A 27419-nucleotide genomic window follows, 5' to 3' on the forward strand; every position below is an offset into this window, starting at 1 on the left:
TTGCCAGGTTATTAATTATATCTGAAAGACATACTAACTTGGAGGCTAGGTACTATGTTTTAAATCCCATAAAACAACAGGTCTAATGTTACATCCACTAGCCCTTATAGCAGCACAAGAGAAATTCCCTAACATACTATTTAGATGAGGATCCAAATCCTGGACAAGCCCTTGTAATTTGAGGTTCCGAGATGGTACTTCACCGAGCTATAGCTATAACCTCTTTCCTTAGATAAGAGCAGTTAGCTATCACTTTTGGGGTTTCAAATTAAATAAAATTTTGAGGCCAATAACTGAATGGTATAATGGTGTCATCTGTAGTACTTGATGATCATACTCTATCAATCAGGGCTTCACCTTTGCTCTTTCTGCAAACTAATTCATCGACTCCTATAGTTGTGTAGCATATTAGAATATGTATTCATGTAGTAAATAAACTCTAATTCTTCAGAATGCATGAATTGTGTGCGTGTAGTTTTGTCTGTACTAGGTACTCGATTTATCTATATCAATTAGGGTTTTACCTTCATATATGTCCCAAGTAATTGATTGAATTAGATATCGTTTTTAATTTAACACTAGCGTCTGTATATTTAGAGGTTGTTTGGTTGACTATCTAGTTCATGGAAAGTTTAATTTTCTAGAAAGTTAGAATTGAAGAGGTTGTTTGGTTAACATAAACTTAGGAAGTTGTACTTCCCACAAATTGGGGGAAGTTGCTTTCCTAGTCCCTCTAAGTAAGCGAAAGCGGAACTTTCATGAAAATTCAACTTCCTTCGCTCAACCAAACAATATTTCTTAATTTCAAGGAAGTAAGAATACATAGGAATTTCAAACTTCAAAGACAAGAAAAGAATAACTTCCCAAATGCAAACACCACCTTAGTACATGCTCAGCCTTTTGTGTGCTTTGTGAGATACAACAATTATTTTCCTTGCATGTGAATCATGTTGAGAGTACTACTGGAAAGTGGAAACTATTTCCCATAAGTTAGTTGTCTTGGTTGAGAAACATGATTAGTTAACAGATGATGACCTTTCTGCACTATGTGTACCAACATTTATGTTTTTGTACATTGTCCTTGATATTAACACATCATGCATAGAACAATAACTAGTTTTCTCAAGCCATAAACCAATTATTCTAATTTTAACCTATAACTAAAGAGTTGAGTGTTGTTTACATCATTATTATAAAATTTAAGTTACCTATAAGATGAAAGTAGACATTATTTGACTGATTTCAACAAATATATACATGAATTGAATTTTTTTTAAGGTTTTATGAGATGTGATTTTGTGAACTCGTTAGTTCCATCTAATTAAAACTTGTAACTTTATAAGTTGTAACATTTCAAAATTTTATGAGTTAAGTTTTAAAATTTTGTTTAGATAATGCTTTCAGCATGGATGTAGGAACTATATATATTAGGGTGAAAATTATTACTAATTACATATATTCAAAAATGTGATGAAAACTTAAAACTAGAAGAACTCATTTAGGACCTGTGGACCTGTTAGACCCAATTGATTTAGGTCTGAAAATCTAGACCCAACAGATCTGGAACGGGGCTGAGTCTGTAAAAATAAACGGGTTTGAGTTTGGATCCAGATGAACCCGATTCAGACCCATCCTATTGCCATCATAGCACTACTAAACTATCACTTGCTGGTCATATACATAAATTGAAGTATCATCAATATAGTTTGTTCATTTAGTAAGTTTTGGATAGATTTGTACCAAATGAAGATTTCGGGCCTGCCTGCCTGGGGCTAGGGCATTAAAATAGTGCAATTTATCCTTTAATTCAACAGATTTTGGGCCAAGTCCAAGTGACACCGTAGATATTGAGCCTACAATGATCAATAATTTCTTGGTGGGCTCGTTAGATTCGTGTGTTTGCATGCTGTTTACCATTTGCTGTTAGACTTTCAGATTATTGGGATTTGGGATTATCAAAATTTGTAGAGTTGGCCCAAACAATTGAGAGATACATTTGGAATTTTGGATAAATTCTTCCCTTATCTCTATTCTATAAGGCAACACATGGGGGACACCAAAAAATAGAAAAAGGAAAAAAAGAAAAAAAAAATAGAGGATAACTAACTGTTTCATTTGAATGAAAAAGGGAGGAAAGTAGGACATTTAAAATATCTGTTTTTTGATAAAATAAAATGTAAAGACAATTATTCTACCCAATTAAATTTTTTTTCTACTTCATTTGTTATCACACGTTATCGCACGCATTGCGTGCATGTAAGACTAGTCAAGGAAAAGTGGTTAACACTTCACTTTCACATGATATACTTGTCACATCAATTGTACAATGTTAATACTTTCGTGCTCCAAGAAAATGGAACAGAACATCAATAATTAATTGATTATTATTAATTTCAAAGAGCCTTGAGGATGGTGCTTTTAGCTTTGTTCTAACTTACTATGGCCTGTTTGGATTTAAGCATTTCATTTAAAATGCTGGATTTGACCAAATAACATTTTTTTTTTTTGGTAAACGAAATAACATGTTTGGATAACCCAAAAATATTTGGATTTGGAATTAGCCCAATTACAACCTACTTAAAACATAAGCCCATATTTGAGAATTTGAAATCCAATATCAAAACTTGTAATTTGAAATCCAAAAAAACGTGCTTTCCTACACTGAGCTTTCTCTCTCTTCTGTGTTGGGCTTTCTCTCTCCTCAAGTTTTCTCACATGGCGACTCGCAAGCTTTTTCTCTCCTCAAGCTTTCTCACTCGCGAGCTTTCTCTCTCCTCAAGCTTTCTCACTCACAAGCTTTTCTCTTTTCTCATCTATCACCAAATTCTTACTTTCTCTCTGCTATTTTTTTTTTAATTTAAAATTTTACCTTATTTTCAGCCATGGATCTGCTTATTCAAGCTTTGTGTTTCTCTCTAGATCTCCAATTTCGATAACCTCGGTATTGTTTTTTTAGTGTTGTACAGTTTTCGGTTTCGAAGTGTCAACAACTCGACGATGAAAGTTTCATGTTGTTCTCTCCATTGCGGCCATGGATTTTGCAAAAAGCTTCAGAAATATGGGAAAAGAAAGAGGAGAGAGAAAGAAGAGAGAATCCTTAACAGTAGGGAGAAGTTTATTAGTTGATTTTTTTTTATTAAAAAAATCCCCAATTTGGAAATGAAATCACATGGATTTTAGAAACATGGTAATTAGAATCATGAATTTCAAATTCTTAGCTTTGCCAAACAGATGAATTGAAATTGAATGTTGGGATTTCAATTTCCAAAATTGAAATCAAAGAATTGAAATGAATTCAAAGTTTCCAAACACTACCTTAATGTATTTCAAATTAGATTTATTTCTTCAGTAAATTATTTGTGTTATTTTCCCGTAAAATATAGAATAATTATAGGTTCTAATATATTTAATTAACTAAATTAAGTTTTGATGAATCAAATTCGAATCATAATCAAGTACAATGTAAGATATTTCTCCACAAATTATTAAAATAGACGGTCTAATTTTAATATAAAATTAGATGAAATCAAGACTGAATTTTTCTAAGAAATCCATTTCATTTCACTCTAAAACCCAACACTATATTAGTCATTCCTTCTCTTCTTAATATTGGGTTTGGGTCGTGCCTAATTTTAATTAAAAGTAGGCGGTCTCTTACAAAACCACCATATATTTCTCTTCTTCCCGTTTTTTTTTTAAAAAAAATATTCCTCATCTTGCCTGATACATCCATTAATGTTATTAAGGGGTTGTTTGATAATATTATTTAACATAGGAAGTTAGAAATCCTAGGAAATGGAATTGTTTGGTTAACAAATTTATGGGAAGTAGAAATTTCTAGGAAGTTCCACTTCCCACAAAATGGAGGAAGTTACTTACCTAGGGGGACCTAGGTAAATGGAAATTCCCATGGAAATTTTCATTTCCCTTGAATCACCAAACAACATCTAGCGATTCCTAGAAAATACAATTATATGGGAAGAAAATATTCCAAGAAATTTACACTTCCTACATTCAACCAAACGAGCACTAAGTCATTACTTGTTGTAATTCTAAGTGTACTACTTGGTTTTATTCACAAATAACTATTGTTTTTAAATTTATGAATAAATTATAAATAATATATACATTCATTAATATTATTAACTCATTACTTGTTGTAATTCTAAGTGTACTACTTGGTTACACATATAACTATCGTTTTTAAATTTATGAATAAATTATAAATGATATATACTCATATAAAAGAAGAAAGAGAAAATAAGACATAAAGTTGATGCTTCATTACTTTACAACTAAGACCTAAAATTTGGGTTTCTTATGATTAGCTTGCAAATTACTTTTATTACATCATGTAGGGAGTGTTGCAATTTTAGTATCCCTGTGCATGAAAGTAATACGATCTCACTAGCAAAAAGTGCTGAATTTCATATTGTTAACAATAAGAAAAACCAAATTTTAGGTCTTAACTATGTATCCAACTACTGATATATAATTTTTTTTAAAAAAATAATTAGTTAAAGAAAAGGAAGAAAAATTTTTGTACTTCGTTTCTCCATCTTTTTTTATATAAAGGAAGGAGTATTAGTTAAATACAACATATAATTAAGATTCACCAAATGTCTACTTGAACACCAAGCGAAATTTGACTTAGTGAAAAAAATTGCACCTTCTAGTCTCAAGTTTGGAGTTTAACTCTCACTAGACACTTTGAATGAAGGGATTCATATCTTAAGAAAATCGAAGTTTATGTAATCAATAAAGTATTAATTACATATATTGATATATGATTACGTTATAAATTTCTAAATTACTCCCTTCGTCCCTTAATAGAGTGCCCATTTCTCCAATGCACGTTTGCCAATGCACGTTTTGTATCGTTAATATCTTTAATTTCATATTAGTAAAAATTATAAAAAGTTTGATTTTCTTAATGTACGTAATGAGACGAATCAAACAAGACCCCACATGACTATGTTTTTTTATATATTAGAAATATTTTTTGAGGGCTTTCTTTACCTTTGAATAGTGTCCAAAAAAGAAATGGGCACTCTATTAAGGGACGGAGGGAGTAAGTACTATTACAGAGAATGTGCTTAATACTTATATGCATCCTAAGACTGCATATATAAAAAAAAACGATGAGTTTTTTTAAAAAATCAAATTAGTTAGTAACATTGGCATACTATCAAGTATCAAGATCACTCACCAAGTGTTGGATCATCTTCCCTAGATTGTCCTATAAAATACCATCCTAACATAATATAAGCAGATTTATATAAGTCACACTTGAATTATGTATCAAATTACTGGAAATTTCTTAGTATTTGTGCTTAGTAACCCATTAATTTGAGGATTACAGTAGTACACGTACCCCAAGTTAAGCATTTCCCCAAAAGCTCAAACCAAGAGAATTTCCATTTATCTTCTGCATTTCAAATGCATATTTGCAACATAAATAAGTACACTTACTATATTACACACATCTTACTTAAATATATAGCACTTACCAAATCCAATACATCAAAATAAACAAAATTCAAAAAATAGGAAGAAAATCAAAGCTTCAAACTTCTACCTCATTTTTCTCACCCACTAATAAAACCCTCAAATAACAAATTTAAAAACCTTTAACCCAAAAAAAGGGGGAAAAAGAATTACTTCAAAAGTTCAAAAAAAAAAAAAAAGTTCTTCCATTGATCAAAATCTTGTTTTCATATTAACCTGGATCAATAAACTCACACCACTCCAAATTTTATCAAGAAAAAATAACAAAACCAAAAAAAAAAAAAAAACTTCATCTTTGCAACAAATAAACACATTAATATCTTACTTTATCTTGAAGTTTGAGAAGCACCACCAATACCATCATCAAGAAATTTCTGCTGTTGATCATTGCCAAAATCAACCTCTTCTCTATTATTATTGTTATTATTATTCTGCCTAAGTTGTTGATACATTTGGTTAATTGTTCCATAATTGAAAACACCAAAACCAACATTATCTTGTGATAATCCAAGTTCCAAACTATCTCTTCCTTGTTGTTGTTGTTGTTGTTGTTGTTGTCCAAAATTAACCAAACCCATATTCAAATTTGACATTCCTAATCCTTGAACTCCCAATTTGTTCCTAGAATCCAAATTATCTCGAATCGAAAACCCGGAATCATGAACAGAGCTAGACCCATATGGCCATGATCCTGATTGAAAATGGGTTCTTCCTAAATTTGCATTTATCAAACTAAAACCACCTGAAATTCCAGAAATTCCACTAGAAATAGTGGTACTCTGTTCTGAAACAGAGGACACTGAAGATGATAAAAAAGATGCTGGCATAGTTCCACTACCAGTTGTAGCAATAATTGCTTGTTCTGATTGTTGTAAAAGCCATTGAATAGTTTCTCCATCTGATTTATGACCTAATTCTCTTGTTAATTGGAAGATTCTTGCAGCACAAAGTGCAGGCATCCTAATTCTTCTTCCTCTACCATCAACTTTTTTGTGTCTATCTTTGTTTGATTTTCTTTTTGGTGGGTTTTGTTTTTTGATGATACAATTATTATTATTATCATCTAAATTACTAGTAGTAGTAGTAGTAATTATTTGGTTTGAATTTGGGATTATGTTTTGAGATTCTTTTAGGTCTAAATAAGGGTTTATTTGTTGATTTTGGTTTAGAAAAGTGGGCATTTTTCCTTGTGTTGATGGCTGCATAGGTAGAAAATAAAAGAGGGTTTTTGAGGAGAGAGAATTTTTTTTTTTGAGGGTTTTAGGGAAGATTTGTTGTTGGGGGTTATGAAATTGAAAGAAATAGGAGGTGGGTATTTGTCAAGATGGCAGTTTTGTAGTTAAATTTTTTTCAGTGTGTTCAAACTTCAAACCAATGAAATGTTGCTTTCTGTCTTTGGTTTTGAAATTTGAAGTGACCTTCTTGTGAAGCTACAGTTTTAACCTCCATGAAATGTGTACTTACTTACTCATGTAACAAACTTGCTAGTGATTTAATTACAAAGGGACAGATTTGTGTAACAATAAGTTGACATCAGTTTTGGAGTTTATGGCAAGAAAAAAAAAAGAATAAAGAAATTGGAATGAAGGAAATACCACATCATTATTATTATTATGACAATTTGGAAATTTGCACTTTTAATTGATGGTAAAACGAGGTTTAAATTGTGAATATTTGATTTTTGAAAAAGAAAAAAGTAACTCAATTCAAGTGAATCTTAATTATTTAAGTTATAATGTTGTTTCTTATATAGAAGTACTTAAAAATGAAATAATGTTGTCTAATTTATTAGCATGAACGTGTAAATGGATATAACCAAAAATGAAATAACAATTGAATGAATTACTTCTCCAAGAACAAAGTCTTAGGGCATGTTATTTTCGACATAAAAAAACTGAATTGAACTGAACTGTACTTAAACTAAGTTGGGGAGAACATACCCTTAATATGATGTATTGGAGTACTTTAAGATACCGAAAACGCTTTGGAGATACCTTATAGTCTTTCACTACAAAATTGATACTCCAAGTCACAAAAAAGAAAATATTTTGAGGATGTCCTTTTTTTTTGTTTTTTTTTTGTTAGTTTATACTAGTAAATCTTATTGTATACAATAAACCCACCCTTATATACAAGTTCTTGTGTTTCTTTTAGAAAGAGTAATTATGTGCACTCCCTAAGAATATGTCAAGATTTCCAAAACGTAAACATTGCCTAGCTAACAAAGCATATCCAAAGATTAGAGGTTAGATTAAAGTCCCACAATCATAAGATAAGCAATTTGATTATGTAGTTTTGGCATGTGAAATGTTAATTAGATAAGGCATTAGCAAGAAGGATACTGGAGAGTTGGGGAAGGTGGAAAAGGATTTGAATTGAGGACCGTATTAAAAAGGATATGAAGACATTAGGTTTACGATAGCATATAGCTTTTTGACGAACGATGGAAGAGGATTTATGTCAGTGGTCACCGAAAATGAAATTTAACTCATAAAACCGGCCTAATTTCATTGGGATAAAATATCGACGTTCTTTGTTTGTCATACATCAAATTAATTAGTAGCTTCCCGAATTCTTTTTACTTTTGCCTTGTTATTAGGAATGGATGAGATTTGAGAGTGTCAATCAATTAATGTTGAGATTCATGCAGTTGATGAGTCTAAAATCAATACTTATTGATGATAAGTGACAAAATTTATGTTTGACCTTTCAAAGATAAGGAAGCTATCTATCTAAATTTGGTCTGAAAATTCTGCTCAATTAATGAATGATTGAAAAATTAGAGATATACATACTTGCACAAAATTCTTGAAAAGAACTGCTAAAATGTGGACCATAATGAAATCTATAGGTACATACTCTTATGCTGAAAGCTGAATACCATGTTGATCTTCTAGGGTTTCATTCATTGTTCTCATTTTTTCTTTTTTCTGTCAGATCTAAAGTTAATTTCTAAAGAAGCAAATTCTACTTATTGGTCTTGAGTGAGTGGAGGTGACTCTTTTTATGTTTTCTATCTTTGCCTTTGCTTTGATAAGATTGTTTCCTTCAGTTGAGACAAATGGAGGACCTACTGAAAGCTTACAAATGACATATCAAACTATCATATGTTAAACTTTTATTTTCACTTCAGTTCAAAGCTTCCATAATCACTCTTTTCTAGCTATCATTAGAACCAAACATCATCTCTTTTCTTCCTTTTTTTTCATTTAATTTCGATGGAAAAATAAATATGTCATCTTTTGTTAACCTTGAATTGGGACCTAGGGTCACCAAAAGAAAAAATGATAAAAGTAATAAGATACACGAGAATAAGGACCTACTTTTTCAATTAAAGTATAATATTCTTTTCATTTTTTTCTTCCGATATTAAAATATTTTATTCGTAAATTACATGAATCTTTATTTTATAATGAGTTCTCCTTCATAAAATCACACTAATTAACATTAAGTATATCTTATAACTAGTTATTCATTTCACGTAATGGATAATTATATGTAAACATGACTTCAAATATAAGGCAATATTACTTTACTAGTTTTTGGGCGAAACTTCCCTTGACATATAAATTACTAGTCTCATACGTGCTATGCATGCGAAGTCGAATGATGAGTGGTAATTGTTTTGTAGTTTACTAGATTATTTTATTTTTTTTAATTTTAAAACTAATAGAGTGGTAAGTGTTTTAGTTTTCTTTTCTAGTTGGGAGTATAGTTGTCAAAAAGGATGGACACTAAAGTTCTCGAGAGTTCTCATATATAATAGTAATATATGTATAAAAATAAAATTTGAACAAAGTTCATTAATAAAAAAATAATTTAAGAAGAATTTCTAAGATTTACTGTTCAAAAGATATATATTTTTTAAAAAAATAGAATCTATTATTCCCTTGAATCTTTCACAGAATATTTTGGTGGAAATTTTTTAATAAGATTGACATATATAATTTTTAGTTTTTGCTTTAGTATACTCCTAGGGCCGGTTCTCTTCGGCATAAAACAACTGAACTGAACTGATTGAAGCTGAACTGAACTGAACTGAATTAAATTGAATGTAATAAATATATAAATAATATTTAAACAATTATAATATAAATATTAAATAATAATTATAATGATAATGATAAGTAATAATAATAAATAATATTAATAGTATTTTGGATATTTTTAAATGATAGTTATAAATAGATAATATTACTAATCACAAATTAATAATAATAATTAATGATAATAATAATTAATAATTATTATTTTATACTATTTGTATTAATATATTAATACTTGATGATGATATATAATAACAATAATATCTAAGAAGTAAATTAATATTATTAATTTAATAATTAGATTTAATCATATAATAATATTTAGTAATAAAAATAATGATTGGGTTGGACCGCGAAAATTACATCATAAGCCGTCTTGACGCAATTTGATTGGTTTATGGGCTAAAAACGTGGGTTTATTTGTACTTTGACCTAAATCATGTTCCTCCTAATAATAATAGTAATAATAATGAGTAAAGCTATAATAAACAAAATAATATATAGAAAAAACAACAACAACAACAACAACAACAACAATAATAATAATAATAATAATAATAATAATAATAAAAGTAATTAGTAAAATAAATTATACCAACATAATAATAATATTTAACAAAATTTTTATAAAAAAATGAAGCTGAACTGAACTGATTGAAGCTGAACTAAACTAAACTAAACTGAAAATAAACTGGAGAGAACATGCCCTAATTCCTACTATAATATACTCCCTCCGTCCCAAAATATAGTTCTCATTTCCCTTTTTTCACGATAATTTATGCAAGTTGGGATAGTAAAGATTTTTTGTTTATTTAAATAAATGTTGTATGGGAAAAGATGATTTTAGGAGAGAGAATGGAGATAATTGGTGAAAGAGCATTAATTATAACATTTTGGTTGAATAAACAAAGGAAAAAACAAAATTCAAGAAACAAATAAATGATGGGACACGATTTTTCTAGACAAATTACGGAAAAATGTGAAATTAAATATGAAAATGGGAACTATATTTTGGGACACCTAAAATGAAAATGGGAACTATATTTTGGGACGGGGAGAGTATTTCTTAGGTTTTTATGTAGTTATGGTTGGTTGACAGTCATGACAAACAAATATTATTGAGGTTCAACAAAGTGATGGTAGTCAAATCAGCTAAAATTTTCACTAAAAACAAGAGTAAGAGCCATCGAGGTAATATAGGAATAATGGGATTGTAGGTTTGTGGTGGTGGGTATGCAGAGGATAAGGTGTTGTGACGGTTCTAAGAACTAATAGGAGGCAGGAAGTGAAAACTCGGGATTGGGAAGGTGGGTTGTCATCCAAAAATATTTCTTCCGTTCTATAATAATTACAATACTTCCTCCGTTCCGTTTTAAATGAAACGTTTGCTTTTTCACGCAACCCAACGCGCTTCTTTAGTCATTAATATCTTTAGTTGTGTAAACGTAAAAAATATAAAAAGTTATAATTTGATAGTATGCATCGAGACGAATCTAACAAGATCCCACTTGACTATGTTTTTCTTTATATAATAGCGATAAATTGGAGTTAAAATTGATCAGTGAATAGTGTCATTTCATCCAATGTTTCATTTAAAACAGAACGGAGGAAATATATGTTATTGGCACATTTTGTTATTTGGTTAACATTATTTAACATAGGAAGTTAGAAATGTAGGAATTGAAATTATTTAGTGTTGTTTGATTGACAAATTCATGGAAAGTAGAAATTCCTAAAAAGTTTCGCCTCCCACAAAATGGAGGAAGTTACTTACCTAGGGGGACCTAGGTAAGTGGAAATTCCCATGAAAATTTTCATTTCTTTGAATCACCCAACAACATCTCGCAATTCCTAGGAAATACAATGGTATGTTTGGGAATGTGGAATTCATTTGCAAATTCTGAATTGAACCAATTCATCTGTTTGGGAAAGATATATAATCTGAATTGGATTTGACTCAATTCCAACATATGACAAAATGGGGTTAATAACTAGAATTCTGAAATTCCTCCTAGTACCTTGTCATTTGCAAATCCATCATTTAGAATTTCACATTTGAATTCCATAATTTCAAATGAAATCCATGTTCCTAAACACTACCTTACATGGGAAGATAATATTCCAAGAAATTTTGCGCTTCCTACATTCAACCAAACAAGCACTAAAAAAATCCATATGAAGGCCCCCTCAAAAAAATAAAATACCTATGAAGGAGAAAGATAGAAATAGATAAACACTAGGATTCGTATGATAGGAGAAAGATAAAGAGAAGATATTACCAAATAAGGATATACTTCCTCCGTTTCCTAAATATCTTCCTTGTTACTGTTACAAATACCAAGGAGGATCCATTATTATAGGGTGTGGGGTGGGTAAAGTAGGAAAGAGAAAGGGGTTAAGATAAATAAACAAATAAAAAAAGGTTAAAGTAGGAGAAAAAAAAGAGAGTAAAATTGAATTAATAATATAATGGTGGACCATATGATAGGGACATGAGAGGGTAAAAAGCGAAAAAAATTCCAAATAAGAAATAAAGTAAAAGAGGGAAGATCTTTTGAAAACACACTTAAACAGAAAGAGGAAAGATCTTTAGGAAACAAAGGGAATATCAAAATTAATATGAAACTTCCAAATAAGGGAAACGTTGCAATTAAAAAAAAAATACTGAGGAAATATAAGGTCTATAAAATACCAAGGATATCTTGGCCTAGTGGTTAAAATTGAGGTACTATGAATTATAGATCACATGTTTGGATCCCCCTCTCCTTCTTTGTACTACATTCGTGGCTCATATGGATCAAAAAAATAAAAATAAATAAGGTCTACAAAATGGTGGCTAGTGTATCTTGTACTTAATTTTCTCCATAAAAACAAGGAATATAATGCACATTATACTCTGATGTAGGATTAAGATTGTACTTACGGCCTGTTTCATTAGCGGTACTAAATGGTGGTAAGGGTAATGGTTTCTAGTGCAAATTTATGAAGGCATTCTCATTTAAACTTTCATGGCAATGCACTTTATCTCAAAACATATATGTTTTTACTAAAATTTCATTACCATTCATTGCCGCTTGGAAAGATGGTATTAGGTGGTAATGGAAATTTATGAAGGAAAGCACAGGTCTTCAACAACTTACACCAAAAAACATTACCATTACCACAATTTGGTACCACTAACCAAACATGATGTTAGAGTAAGAGAGATTTTGTTTTCCATCATATATATTCATATGAGCAGTTGAGCACTCTTTTTTTAACTTTCCAACAATATGAACTTTAGCTCTAATGACAAGTTGACAACTTCACTAGAAACAAGCATTATAAATGTTTCTGCAAAGCCAACTCTCAAAGTCTCATGTCTACCAAATAACTGATAAAATGGCCCAACCCAACATACTAAACATAATTATCAAAGAAGATAATGCTTGTTAGCAAAATGGTGCATATAAATATGATGCCCAAGGAAATAAGAATAGAGATGTTCTCTGCTGAGAATGATAAATTCATAAATCGATCTTAAAGGAGACCAATCTCAAGGACATTTATTTGATATTCTTGACACACATATTGCTTATCTATGAGGAAGGGAATATCATGATTAGCTCTTTGCTAAGACCTGGGATTAAGGGGCAAAATATACGAGTCACGCTATTAGAGAGTTGTTCTCCACCTAACATGTGAGGAGGCGTATTTTTGTAACTTCACTTGGTAGTCTCACACCAATTCCATCTCTCTGTTTGGTGCGGAACAAGTTCTCCATTTAGCCTTTTTGTATTTCCATTCATTAGACACTCGTCACATGTCTTCATATATCAAATAATTATGCAACATAAAATAAACAACAAGAGTACAATAAAACCGGATTCTTAAAGGCTTTGTACAACAAAGAATTGACCCACTTCCTAGTCTACCAATTATTGCACAATAAAAATCATCCAACATGGACCAAAAGAAAGAAAAACCAAAGATTGATTGGAGCTCCATTTCGTAGCAGCATCCGTTCTTCTATTACACTATCCTATATGGTCAAGCAAATGTTTTACCTCATGCGGTGATGATGCAACTCTTCAATACAGCAATATGGATATATGAGGAATTGAAGACTTATTGCTCTGAGCCAAGATCACCCCATCGAACGTTATATCTGGCAGCAAGATAGTGCGCCCCAACCGGACCCCTACTTCCATAGGGATAGTACTCGGGATTAACTTTTTTCTGTTCTAAGTCTTCTAAAAGCGGTGTGAAGAGTGACCAAGCAGCATCAAGTTCATCACTGCGGATAAACAGCCTCCTTTCTCCTTCTATTGCATCAAGTAGAAGCCTCTCATAGGCATCTGGAATCTCCTTTGCATACCTACATTATAAAGGTCAAAATGATTGGTTGTAACTTGTAAGTTTCAGCTGCCGTACGACGTCTTGAGTTCTGGATACGGGAACATATCCAAGTGTCGAGAACGTCAAGGTTCAAGATTCAGATATGGGTGCAGGACATGGCATTTATGAAACACTTTCCTGATTTTAAGACTTTTGCTTGTCTTTTCACATTACAAATATATATGCACATATTTTAAATCGACTTCTTTGCTAGTTCTAGTTTAAATTCTACCAATTTCGAGCATAACTTTCTCTTTCCTTTCTCTCTATTGCAAGTTTTTATCTAGTAGCCCGTGGATCAAGATGATTGGGGTGTCGATAGAATCTGAGTTAGATATTTTGTGTACACGATATCAAAACCAACATAATGAAAATTGCAAGACGTGCACATGATGTAAACTAAAATATCCTCAATGCTAAATACTTTCAGAAAAAAACTTGCACTTGACACTATAAATTTACCTTGCTGCATAATGAAGATTGAGAGTGCTACGGTCCAATCTCATGCCCAAACCAGGAACTTTGTTATTGATCTTCAAATAAATAGCCTCGTCAGGCTGCACTCGGATAACAAGCTCATTCGTCGACTGATCAAGATGTGTAGCTAAATTTCTGCTGTATAAATTCCCAGGTACGTGCCTGAATTGAACCCTTATCTCAGCCCTGAAAAAAGAACACCACTTGTGAATTATCTATATGTGGTCACTGCACAACTGAAAACTTGATAACCGACGTAGCATATCCAAATCTAAATTAGTACCTCCTATTATGCAGTGCTTTTCCAGCTTTCATAAGAAAAGGCACACCATCCCATCTCGCATTGTCTATAAACAAGGCAGCTGCAGCAAATGTTGGGGTTAAGCTGTCTTTGGGTACAGTCTTGTCCTCCGTATAGCCAGGGTAAGTAACACCCCCTCTTGTGTGACTCTTGTATTGTCCTATTACCACATCATCAAGTTGCAAGGGCCTCATAGACCGAAGAACTTTAACCTGGAAGACACCAAATATATAAAAACTAGTTAGGAGCCATGAGCAAAATGGATAGTCACTGGCTACTAACTGGAGGGTTCGAGCAAAACCTTCTCATTTCTGATATCTTCTGCATCCAAGCTAACAGGAGTTTCCATGGCAAAGAGAGCCAAGATTTGTAGCAAATGGTTCTGCATTATATCTCTAATTATACCGTAATGATCAAAATACCTAATTTTAACACCAAAAGAAAGAAGAATAAGTTCATGATAGGGGGAAAAAACAATTTCAAAGTATAAATCATACTACTTGATAACAGATGCATACCCGCCACGTCCTTCAGTCCCAAAATCCTCAGAGAATATTAACTGAACACTTCTTATATACTGCCTCGACCACAAGGGTTCAAAGATAAGGTTGGAAAAGCGAAGAACGGACAAGTTTTCAACAAGTTCCTTCCCGAGGTAGTGATCTATCCTGTACATAGAATGATTGTCAGACAATTCACCTGTGTTTCAGTATAAGTGCAGTATTAAAAAATCAGTATAGAAAATCACCTGAAAATCTGATCTTCCTTCAAGTATTGCTTAAGCCCTCTAGTCAAAGCAGCAGAAGAGTCTGAGTCCCGACCAAAAGGTTTCTCTACAATGACCCGGGTCCAACCATTTGCAGAGGATGCTGATAAACTTGCACATCTCACTGCATCTATGAAGATGTTTGGTGGAATCGACAAATAGAATAGGCGATTAGCGATCCTTCCAGACTACAACAATGATAGCAATATAGTCAAAATTATAGGCCAAAAATATGATCATGTTAGAAACTCAGAATATAATAGTAAGCTACTGTTCTTGCAGCCACTAGACATGAAGTTTTTACCCGAAGAAATTTTACTGTTCTTACTTTGATATACATTTTACATGGAAAATCCAGGACATTATTATCAGTATATCAATTTTCTGTAGACTACAATTCATAACACAATAGGTCCCATAATATAGACCAATGGTATTATAACCATAGAAATCAAATGATTTGACTGCAAGAAACAGGAAAACAATAAGAAACTCCCCCCAGTGCTTGGTTGCTCTTGGCAATTCAGACTGTAGAAGTCAAGAACCAAGTCAGCCAACATAGCTAACATGACTGAGCAGATATAGCATTACACATTCATTATAATATGTCTACATATTTTATGTCCATATCTTATACTCCCACTGTATGTTTTTTTTCATTCTCACTTCGTTTTTGGAAGTTACCAAGGAATGCAAGACAGTGGTGGTGTCCTTGGAATCACATAGCATGTGTTTGTGACAGAAAAGATAAAAGTGTGAAACAAAAAGTAAATGCGGAGAAAGGAAGCGGGAATGGTAAAAAGAGGAGGGAGTATAGATTACAAGCTTAAATAAACAGCATCAAGTCCAGAAGATACACTGCTTTACAAAAACATCAATATAGCTCTCCAAGATAACTCTCCAACTCATTTTTAACTTTCTCTCTCCTCAAGATCACCCCTTCAAAAGTTGCTAACAATGGTATCACTCTCCAATATGCTCTCCAATTTATTACTATCTTTAATTCCTATTTTTTAATATTTTCAATGACATGTGTCATCATATTATGCCAAGAACATGCTCTCTCAATGCTCTTGGGGGTGAGCATTTCTCCAAGTTCTCTCCATGGAGAGCGACTGGAGAGCACCAATATTGGGATAGAGTTCGCTCTCCATTTTCTCTCTCCTTGGAGAGCTACTTGGGGAGCACCAATATTAATGCAATTATTTTGCGGAGTGTTAACCAAGTTTAAAATGTCTCAGAAACTAAGTCATCAATAAGGGGATAAACTACCCAGTTTCAATCAGCTACAGAGGTAAGCAAACTAATTGAGAGTCCTGCTTACGACTGGGTCCAAAACCCTTCAAAAAAACTCTGCAATGGTAAGAGAAGTGGCATAATGGTATAGATGATACCTCATGTTGCCTGAGTTTGTTGTCTAGCTCTGCAAAGTTTTCCCTAGAATCATACTGTCCAGCTTGATAGAAACATCTCTTAAGAAACTCCTCCATTTTTTCACCGCAGTTTTCCCTAACAATACGAGTTTCAATTCATAAGCACAACACACATTTAACACGAGCAATACAACCCCCATTTCACATAATTGAAACGTACTACTAGAGAGAATGGTACCTCTTGTCAATCCTGCAAGTAAGAGTCTTACTGACCATGTTTCTAAGTTCGTCATCAGTCATCTTACTCCTTGCATATCCATATATAGTGAAGTGCTTCATAACCAAATAAATCATCACATAAACATTTACATTACAGAGAAGGTATTTAAAACTTTTTAAGAGGTTGTTTGGAAGGTAAAACAATACTACAAACTACATAGTATTATTTGAAGTCCAATAAATATAATGCAAACCTTAGGCAAACAATCTTCATAATAAAGAGCAAAAAGTGCAGGAAATATCTTCTTCTTGGCAAGGTCACCAGAGGCCCCAACAACAGTGATACTGACAGTTGACTCATCTTTCTTCACATCAAACCCAGACAAATCATTGTTTTCCTGTAAAGATGTGGCTGATAATATCCCATCTTTCAATGTCTTTATTGATGTAATTTCACCTTCAACAGGAGTTATTTTTGTAGCAACTGCACCTAAAAAAAAAAAACCCAAAATCCCCATTTCAGCTAATGCACTAACAATTAACATAAACAACATATAATTCACATTTTTTTGAAATTAAATTATATAACATAAAATCATAATCCAAGCTATTCTTATCCCAACAAACAAACCCAAAAAAAGAGAAATCTTTAAAATCCATAAGTTGCAAACTTTTCCTAGATTTTGGTGGGTGACATATAAATTACATAATCAAAGCTCAAATCTTTACCACAAATCTCATAAACCCAATTAGCAAACAATTAATAATTAGTCCAAATTCAAATTAGATTAAAAAAGGAGAAGAAAATGAACTAACCATCTTGCATACGAACAGCATTTGAATTTGGGTTTTTTCGATTTTGTTGTGTAGAAACCAATTTTTTCTGGGCAGGTTTTTTTGAAATCGAAGAAATTTTAACCATTCCAAAAGACCCATGTCGAGATTCTGATGAAGAATAAGAATATGATGATGATGATGAGTAGAAAGAAGAAGAAGAAGAAGCGCAATGAGGTGAAGAAAGAGTTGCCATTTACTCTTTCTTTCCAATAGAAGTAATATTTTGATTGATTGCAAAATAAATTGGGGTGAGTAATTTGGTGTGAGAGGCTTAATTTAAGGTTTTTGGCAAATTGTTAATTGAAGGATATGAAAGGGTTTGATGACAACTTGGGAATCATCGAGGGGTTAGAGTGTGAGACCCTTTGAGATCCTCCAAGGGTTGCTTACTTGCCTAAGGATGGTTCAATGTATCATGTGACAAAGAGAGAAAATGACGGTAATTAGGTCTTTCTCTAAACTCTAATCCATGTGTTAACTGTTAATCATCTCTTTGGAGGTTTTTAGAAAAAAAAAATTGATACTCGAGGTCTCAACTATCGGTCATTTATCCCAACGGCTAATTGTTGATAATTCTCTATAGTACTTAAGTATGGATGGTTGTAATTCTGATAAACTTTAACTTTTGAATAGCTATCCGCCTCTTGTAGATGGACTAATAAAGTTCAACTTACTTATGTTTGTCTGTTTTACATAGCACCTAAATATGGATTGTTGTGATTTTCATATATGGGCCTATGAAATTCAGAACAACCCATACTTAGGTCCTATATAAAATAATCAACTTTGAGACTTATAAAAGACAGTGTCCATAGTTGGAACCTAGTATCAATTTTCCTTTTGAGAATTAAGGGAAGACAGTTTTTAACTTACTAGCCAATGGACCAAAATAGATTAGGGAAATTTTGCCGATTTAGAGTATAAGGAACGATAAAGATACCGTTGTGGATGGAATTTAGATATGAGGCCGTTACCTTGTTATACCTTGTTATTCAAACGATAATTTAAAGATAGATATTTTAAGAGATCACACGTAATGTGCATATGGTTTAAATTTAACATTACATAACAAAAGACCTAAGAAAAACAATATTCGACTTTCCAATAAATTTGACCAAAATTCAAGCAAACTACCTACTAGTGTATCAAACACCCCCACATTCATGATATGACTCCAATAATTGGACTCGTTTGTCTAAATTAAAATTACGTTTAAACTTTAAAGTAATATGACAATTATTTTGCAAAAGATTAAAAAAAGAAAGAAAACTCTTTATTTTAGTTGGTAAGAAGGGGGATTATGTGACCTTAGATTACAAGGTAAATCCCTAATCGCTTACACCAAAAAAGCTTGGTGACTGGTGAGTGGCATCCAATGATTAGGAATCTTTACTCCTATTACTAAGTACAGTATAGATTTAGGATATTCCCTTTTTTAAGAGTACGACCTAAAATTTAAATTGAACACATTTCTTTGTTTCTTTTAACAGGAAGGCCTAAATGTTACTCCTTTCATTTTCTTTTGTTATTTCTATTTGAAATTTTTTTACAAGAGGAAATTGATTATCAGTAAAAAGAAATTTTAAGTTACACGAGCGTTGAACATTATCATTACAAGAAAAAAGCTGATCTTGACTAATCTCATCCTGATTTTACTAAAAGTTTCTCCTTTCAACAATACACAGTACACTTCAGTCGCCCCAAATATAAAATAGGAGATTTCACATCTCTTATTTGAAACAAAGCTGTCTTTTCTCTTAGAGAATAGGAGTTTGTGCTCCGTTACACAAGGATTGTGTATATCATATTCCAGAGACAAAAATACAAGAGTTCTTCTACCTCAGAAACAACATAGCAAAATAAAACAACAGCAAACTCAACAAGACACAAAGAACAACCACCCTCCTAAATCAATTACATTTCCCTAGGGGACGGGGTTTGCTCAAGTGTAGAGAGCTCAAACACAGTGCATAATCAGCCCCAGAAGCGACTGAATCTTCCATGTCTTGAACGCAAAAGAATCGGATAGTAAACAAAAATCCCGCTCTACAGTCTATCGAAAGAATATGAACTCTACTAAATCTACTGCTAATCATTCTGGGAAAAAAAAATCTAGAGTTGGTTCTGCTTCTCCTAGTATCCAAACCTCTACCACAAAACTGCATAATCTAAAGTAATATTACTCCTCACAGTACAAAAGCAACCTTCTCTTGAGAGACGGGAGCAGAAGGATGGGCAATCAATGGCTCATAATGATCAGCTCCGGCACCACACCAACCTGTATTGAACAAATGTGTAAGAAGAGTTTCCGGAAAAAACAAAAGTAAGGCTATTTGGAGAACTATTCTCCACTGAACATGCAAACGAGAGGGCAATTTGCTAAATGCACCTAGTGTAGATCTCACGTCGTAATTCCTCGTCTATGTTCAGAGGAGAAGATATTCTTCATTTAGCCATTTCAACATAAATAATGTAATATAGCGACACTGAGTAAAAGATCCATTACCTGTCCCTTTCATGAAGAGGAAGAGCGGAGGTCCAGTAATTTCACCCCTTGGGCGGTGAGGGAGGAAGAAAACACAATTGTCTTCATCAACCATAGCATCCGATCCATGTGCTTGCACCTACAACAACAAAGTAGAATGCAAGCTTTGGATGAGCAAGCAGGCAATTGATGTGAGAAGATAGAGGCAAAATGAACATAAATTGCTGGAGACGGTTATGAACTAAAGCACAGTCAAGTTCATACGAGTCCTGAGCAATTAGGTTCAGTCGTTGCCAGACAATTTGCAATTCACTAGAAGACTATATCAGCCACAGTATTGATGTTGAATTGAAGTTCTATGATGCTAGTATGTGATATCTGGAGAGCTCACTTTTCATGAAGAGCGATGATGATTTGAAGTTTGAACCAAATGTAAGAGCTGTTTAGGTTCTTTTTAGTTCAAAAGAGAACATTTTGAGCTGAATATTACTTCCTTTGGGAAGCAATTGGTGGAATCGGTTTCAAACTATTATCCTTTGTTAGCACTTTGCAAGAAAGTAAGAGAGACGGCAAATTGGAAGTGGAGCGGAGAAGAGGAGGGAAGTGATGATGACATTCTTTTTTGCTAAGGAAAATAAACTCCACCTATAAGAACTCATTTCAACCAAGGAGCCAGAGTGCCAGACGGAGGAAAATGGATTAACAAGTTCTCTTAAAAACTGTTTTCCTCCCAATCAAACACAGTTTTAGACTAATCCAAAATCAAGCCCGTGGACTTGGAGGACAAGGCGTAAAATGCAATACCTAAAGATAAAGTTCACAGACAATTATACAACCAACCTCAGAATTGAACATCTCTACTAGGTGTAAAAGCAATCCCTAAACGATGAAGTTTATTAATTGGAACTTGGATATAAGACACAACTTTCTCCCCAATATTACGTATGAGGTGGGAATCCAGCTACAAAAAGGGTGTTTTATAATGTCTATGTTGATCCCACTACAGGTTGTAAAAGCACAAAACATGATGAGAGGACTTTGTAATTGACAGCAATAAAAACATTGTTTTTCAAAAGATAAGCAGAACTTCTCCAAAGTACAAAGGCTAATGCTTCTACCTATTCCCTCCTTTAGCATAATAATTAAAGTAATACTGTTCAAGCATCACTAAAAGGACTAATCTTCTATTACACAGTTAACACTAAAACCCAATACCCTTGCGCATTTATTTATCGATTTAGCTCCATTCGGTAACTTAACTCGAATCCAAGGGGGCATTCATCTAGACATGAGCAAATCGTTTGAGAGTATCCATGTACCAAAAAGTCATATATCTCCTTCGGCATAATCGTTAAATTTTATTAGCGAGACACTCAATTACACAGTCAAAACCCATGAAACCTGATATCCATTGGCAATTATTCAAATTTTACTCCACCATTTATTAAAGAATCGTACTTCATGGTTGGTGGAAGTGGGAAAAGGGGAAAAGAGAAAAACTCTTCTATGGAGAAAAGGGGATGAGTAGGTCCATCACCCATCAGCCAAATCCAAACATAGAGAAAAGAAAGAACAATGGCACATGAATTCAAGAAGTAACATGAAAACCAACCATTTAAACAAGTAACAAGATGAATGATCACTAACAGGTACACCCCTCCATATTTTTGGTTGTTTACTCACAGAATCTAATGGTCAAATAATCAAAACTTTGACACTAAGTAGAACAGTATATATCACAGAAAACATAGTCATGTTCGATATTGTGAGATTTGAATTAATGTACATTGACGAAATATTGAATTTATCGAATTTTCACTGAGTACTACTAAAGGATATCGATGGTCAATAATGTGCATTGGAGACTCTACAAAAGCAAGTGTACTGAACAGAAAAAAAATACGAGGCACAACAAATGCAAAACCATTAATCTTACCACAAAAATTTCTCTTTTAAACACTTCTGCAAGACACTCAATGGCGATATCATCCCCAAAAGCGGCTGCTCGACCTTCTCTATTTTCATCTACAGTTAACAAACCCTCCTCTGTATATTGCAATGTGATGATATCATATTCATCATCAGGTGAACCAGATATAGACATGTACTTAGCCCAACTCGGGCCGTCGTCCACCGCAATACATCTCTCTTTGTAAATAGTCTCCGCTGCATTTTCTCTTCAACCACAGAAAAACACAAACACAACCCCATAAAGAAAAGCACCAAACATGTTCCAGCCAAAATGACTGCTACTCATAGCTAATATGTAAAGCATAACTAATAGCAAGATTTACCGAGATGAATATACAAGTTTTGAATCAAACACAAAGTTGCAAGCTTTTTTTTTCTTTTGATAATGAAAGAAAACTAATTTAATACCCAACAAAGTTGAAAGCTAAATGAAGCATATACAAATCATTGTACCACAGTAAAAATCAACAAAGAGTATTATTATTCAAATGTATGAGTATTTTAAACCCATACTAGCAGAGCTAGTAAGACTACTACACAAGATAAACTAAAAAATTGCAACCAAAGATTCCAATTTTGCTACAAAATATAAAAGTGTATGACATTTTAGAAATTTTCAGACACAACCCAAAAAAAAAAAGGAATTCTGACATACACAAAATGTAAAAAAATCCTGCAAGAATTTTAGAAATATGTCCGATTAGAAATTAGACTGACATGTCATTTCAGCTTCATAATTCAATATATTTTCCTCACCAACAATTTAAGTCAAAATTTTCAAGGGAAAAATAAGATCAAAATGTGAACATCTTTCGGAAAATTTACAAAGTTGAGATAAACTGTAAGCAGATCCACATTATAAAAATAAAAAAAATAATGTAGAAAAAAAAGAAACAAATCTGGAAAAATAATACCGTTGCATGCAAGATTCAGCAGCTCAAGAAAATCAGGAAAAATTTGCAATTTCCAAATGAAACAGATCTACATTAAACAAAAACCCAATTAAAAAAAACGAGCTCTCAAAAACAAAAAGAAACTAAAATTACCTCAACAAAGCAAATTTTAAGAATATAAATCCAGATTTAAATCGACCCAGAAATTAATTTCAAATTCTACCTAAGCAGTTTTACATCAACATTCAACAAAAAAAACCAAAAAAATAACCCAGAAAATACAAGATTTACATCTAACAAACTATTAACCCAGAAATTAATGGGAGATTTACATCAACATTCAAAAAAAAACCAAAACATTAATACAAACCCAGAAAATACAAGATTTACATCAACAAACTATTAACCCATAAACTAATTTCAACTTCAAATTAAGCAGATTTACATCAACATTCAACAAAAAAAATCTTAAAAAAAACCCAGAAAATACAAGATTTACATGAACAAACTATCAGCCCAGAAATTAATTTCAACTTCAAATTAAGTAGATTTACATCAACATTCAACAAAAAAATCTTTAAAAAAAACCCAGAAAATACAAGATTTACATGAACAAACTATCAACCCAGAAATAAATTTCAACTTCAAATTAAGCAGATTTACATCAACATTAAAAAAAATGAAAATAAATACCTTAACATGCCAAGATTAATTAGCTGAAGAATAGCATCATCAAAGATCTGACGTTCAGATTTCTTCGCCAACAATTTAATCTCTTGTACAATATGAATTCCCCAACCAAATCTAAGATCAGGTGAATACAAATTCTTAATAGCAACTTCAACTTTTTCTCTCTCATCATTTTGACCCAATTCAAAATCATTTTCAAATCTTTTTACCGTTCTCCTCCTCAACTCTCTGGGCCCACCACCACACTCAAACTGACCATCTTGTTCATTTTCCGTCGCTTTTTCAACCGCCGAAAAAAGACAGTTGCCGTCAGCGTCCACGTCACCGCCATGAACCAATCTAAAAACGACAGGTGGAAGTAATTTTTTATCATCTGGGTGTTTCCAAAGAACACCTTTAGCTTGTAACCTTGAAAGATTCTTCTTCTGTTGATCTTCTAACCCAGTGACGTCATCCCATGACGTAGTTGCCGGTAAATCAACGGTGCTTTTTAAAGAATGTGGTGGGTGGGGGTCCCTCCAACTAAGCAACGGTGGAGATTGTGGTGGTAATGTATCCGTTACGGTGGCGCTGTCGCAGAGTATTTTTCCCATTTTTTTTATTTTTTTAATTATTTTTTTGGGGGGGAGAAAAGAGAGAGAGGAGAGAGAAAAGTTTAGGGTTAACGGATAGATTAGATGGAAAGGAGGAGGACACGTGGAGGAATGAGAGAGGATGAGAAGTTTAAGAGAGAGAAAATGGAGAGTGGTGAACGTAAACGGCGCGCGAGTGTTGAATTTGGGGAGGAGTTATATGGAGTGAGAAGAGAGAGAGAGAGAGAAAATTGTGATTTGTGAGATGGAGATTTTTTTTTTTTTTTTTGTTTATTACATATTTTTGACATGTGGGTGTGTTTTATTGGAGGATTTTGTGTAACTTCGGGAGAGTTTCGAGGTTTTTAACTGCATGTAATAGAGTTAAGCGAATAAGAAGGACCCAATGTTTGCAATTTTTCACCGTTTGGGACCTGTTTTTTTTTTTTTGCACCGTTTGGGACCCAAAACGGGATTATGAGCATAAAAGTTAACCTTGGTTAACTTGTGGGGCCAGTTGACAATTAAAACCCCCCAAAAGCTATCATTTGTTGTTTTTCCCAAAAAAAATTATGTCAGTTGAGAGAGAAAAAAAACGCTAAAGAAATCTTTTACCTGTACTTGGCGCCATTCTATCTTCCACTCCACTACACTCCACTCCCCTGTTTCTTTCAGAACTCTCATTCATCTTTCTCTCAAAGGCGAAAACAAGGGCTTAGTAGAAGAAGCTTCATCTCCAAAATTTTCGGATTTTTCTTGCTTATATCTTTGTGGTAATCATCTAAACTCTATTATTTTTGTCTTTTTTAGCAAAATTCAGTTTTTTTTTTGGGTCAGTTGGAGGGTTTTTGGTTCTTGTAGGTTTGGAAATTCAAAATTCTGAAATTTTTCTTTGTTCATGTTTGTTGTTTTTTTGTTCGGATTATACTTTGTGTGGTGGTTTTATTTTGTTTTGCATGTTTATCTGCTAAAAATTATGATGAACACTTAGGGTTTGTTTGATTTTAGTTATGAAATGAACTAACTACAACATAGGGTATTAGGTTTTTTTTATTTAGTCCATATTTAACTTTAGATGTTATTTTTTAAAGGATAAAATGGCTGAAGAAAGTGAAGCTACCCACCCAGTGTTGTTGATGCCTGAGATTATGACTTTTCATGTGTTCCCAAGCTGAGCAGACGTGACAAGGGGTAGTCTCACTTGTATGTAGGGAATGGAGGGACATGTGGAATTGGAAGTGGTGGATTCCTGAAAGGGCTGCTGTTTGGGCTAACCGTTTCCGCAATTGGATATGCTGGGACATAATTGAGAACAATTCTGCTTATTTGTATGAATGGTTGGCTGAATATGATGCTGATTTTTTCTTGGATGAAGAAGATTATGAGTGATTGGTTGAAGTCCCCTGCTTGCAAGTAGTACATGTAGGTTTTTTTTTGGGTTATTTGGTTGTTGTAGCAGGGAGTTTGGGTTGGTAGTATAGGGCTTCTTGTTTTTTTGGTGATAGATAGCCCTGATTTAAATATCAGAATGATTTGAAGTTGCACTTAATGATGGAAATGGATTCCTTTTGTAATTGTAAGAATCCATTTCCAATAGTAAGTGAATTGATATGTATTCTAACTTCTATTTGAATGGAATGAATTCATTGGAAATCTCATATTGTGTTTAATTATTACTTATTTTGTTCACCTGTTTTGTTAATTTGTAGTTTTGTGGACTAAAAACATGGAAATAAGTATGTGCATTGTGGTCCATCATGGTGGAAGATGGGTGCATAAACCAGATTTGGTATATGAAGGGGGTGAGGTGAGATTTATAGATGATTTACCATCTGATCTAGATGTTAATTATCTTAGGTCCCTGATAAACTCTCTAGGACATAAGAATGTGATAAAGTTACACTATTGTGATCCATTTAAGGAACTAAAGCTTGGTCTTAGATTCTTGGACTATGATAGTACAACTTTTGGCATGTTCTTAAGTTTATTGGAGAAGTGTAGGATGCTTGATCTTTTCACAGAGCATGAGGATCTTCCCACTGAAATTATAAATGTTGATGAAATTGACAATCATAATAGAGAGTTAATTGATTTGGATGAAAATGATGTAGTTTGGAATGCTTATGTGGAAACTTGTCATGTGGTGAAAGATGTTGATGAAAATGAGCAAAGGGTGGATGATGCAAATAGGACTCAATCACTTAGCTTAGGGTCTGTTGAATCAATTGATATAGACTATGATGACCAAGGAACTGACAATGAGGATGATGAAGTGATGGAGGCAAGGCACATCATTTTATTTAAAAAAGAAAGAAATGGCATACAATCAGGAGCTTCAGTCACTTGACAGAGTGGCTGAGAGGAAGGGTATAAGTGATGACCATGGCTCTGACTATGAATGAGTCATCTGACTTAGATAGCCCTCCTAATTCAGAAGATGAGGGTGATTGTGGCTATCTTCTACCACCCCCTGCCCCTATAAACAAGAAGAACAACCATCCAACTACTAAGAAAGTTGGTTTGCTGCAGGAGGAATGCCCTTTCTTTTTGGGACAACAGTTTCAGAATGCAAATGAGTTTAGGGATGCAGTAACCAACTATTGTTTAACTGTTGGAAGAGACACATATTTTAGCAAAAATGATGCAAAGAAGGTAGGGGCTAGGTGCAAATCACAGAAGTGTCCTTTTTATGTTTGGTGTTCACTTGAAAGGGGAAAAGGACACCTAGTTGTTAAGACCCTGGTTCCCCCACACAATTGTGGAAGGTTAGCCACTGTGAAGAAAATTAGGGCAGCTTGGATTGCTAAAACCTACCATCAGAAGTTCAAAATTAACCCTTACATTAAATGTCAGGAGATAGTAGATACATTGTGGGCTGAAAGAGGAATTAAAGCTTCATTGTGG

The 27419-nt window shown here is 33.1% G+C and overlaps 3 protein-coding genes across 4 annotated transcripts; all 3 read right to left on the minus strand.

Annotated features, from left to right (window-relative positions):
- Positions 1 to 5400: 5400 nt before the first annotated feature.
- LOC104897525 (transcription factor TCP20) lies at positions 5401 to 6955 on the minus strand. Its single transcript, XM_010684410.4, has 2 exons — positions 5834 to 6955; positions 5401 to 5428 (listed from the first exon to the last, which is right to left on the minus strand). Exon 1 carries the CDS (start codon positions 6711 to 6713, stop codon positions 5835 to 5837), a length of 879 nt encoding a protein of 292 aa, XP_010682712.3. The 5' UTR covers positions 6714 to 6955; the 3' UTR covers positions 5401 to 5428; position 5834.
- Positions 6956 to 13357: 6402 nt separating this feature from the next.
- LOC104897526 (glucose-6-phosphate 1-dehydrogenase, chloroplastic) lies at positions 13358 to 18343 on the minus strand. Its single transcript, XM_010684411.4, has 10 exons — positions 17884 to 18343; positions 17322 to 17557; positions 17087 to 17181; positions 16870 to 16984; positions 15458 to 15663; positions 15228 to 15377; positions 15011 to 15131; positions 14692 to 14921; positions 14394 to 14594; positions 13358 to 13911 (listed from the first exon to the last, which is right to left on the minus strand). Exons 1-10 carry the CDS (start codon positions 18095 to 18097, stop codon positions 13662 to 13664), a joined length of 1818 nt encoding a protein of 605 aa, XP_010682713.1. The 5' UTR covers positions 18098 to 18343; the 3' UTR covers positions 13358 to 13661.
- Positions 18344 to 19609: 1266 nt separating this feature from the next.
- LOC104897527 (hypothetical protein) lies at positions 19610 to 24816 on the minus strand. 2 transcript variants are annotated; one of them, XM_010684412.4, is made up of 4 exons: positions 23947 to 24812; positions 22326 to 22566; positions 20411 to 20528; positions 19610 to 20182 (listed from the first exon to the last, which is right to left on the minus strand). In XM_010684412.4, the coding sequence occupies exons 1-4, from the start codon at positions 24534 to 24536 to the stop codon at positions 20091 to 20093; spliced, it is 1041 nt and encodes a 346-aa protein (XP_010682714.1). In that variant the 5' UTR covers positions 24537 to 24812; the 3' UTR covers positions 19610 to 20090. The 2 variants fall into 2 exon arrangements, with proteins under 2 accessions (XP_010682714.1, XP_048502431.1); XM_048646474.2 differs by lacking the exon at positions 19610 to 20182 and having other exon boundaries at positions 20415 to 20553; positions 23947 to 24816.
- Between the last annotated feature and the right edge of the window lie 2603 nt (positions 24817 to 27419).

The sequence above is a fragment of the Beta vulgaris genome, chromosome 6 (assembly GCF_026745355.1).
Source record: "Beta vulgaris subsp. vulgaris cultivar EL10 chromosome 6, EL10.2, whole genome shotgun sequence".
In the NCBI taxonomy this organism is placed as follows: domain Eukaryota; kingdom Viridiplantae; phylum Streptophyta; class Magnoliopsida; order Caryophyllales; family Amaranthaceae; genus Beta; species Beta vulgaris.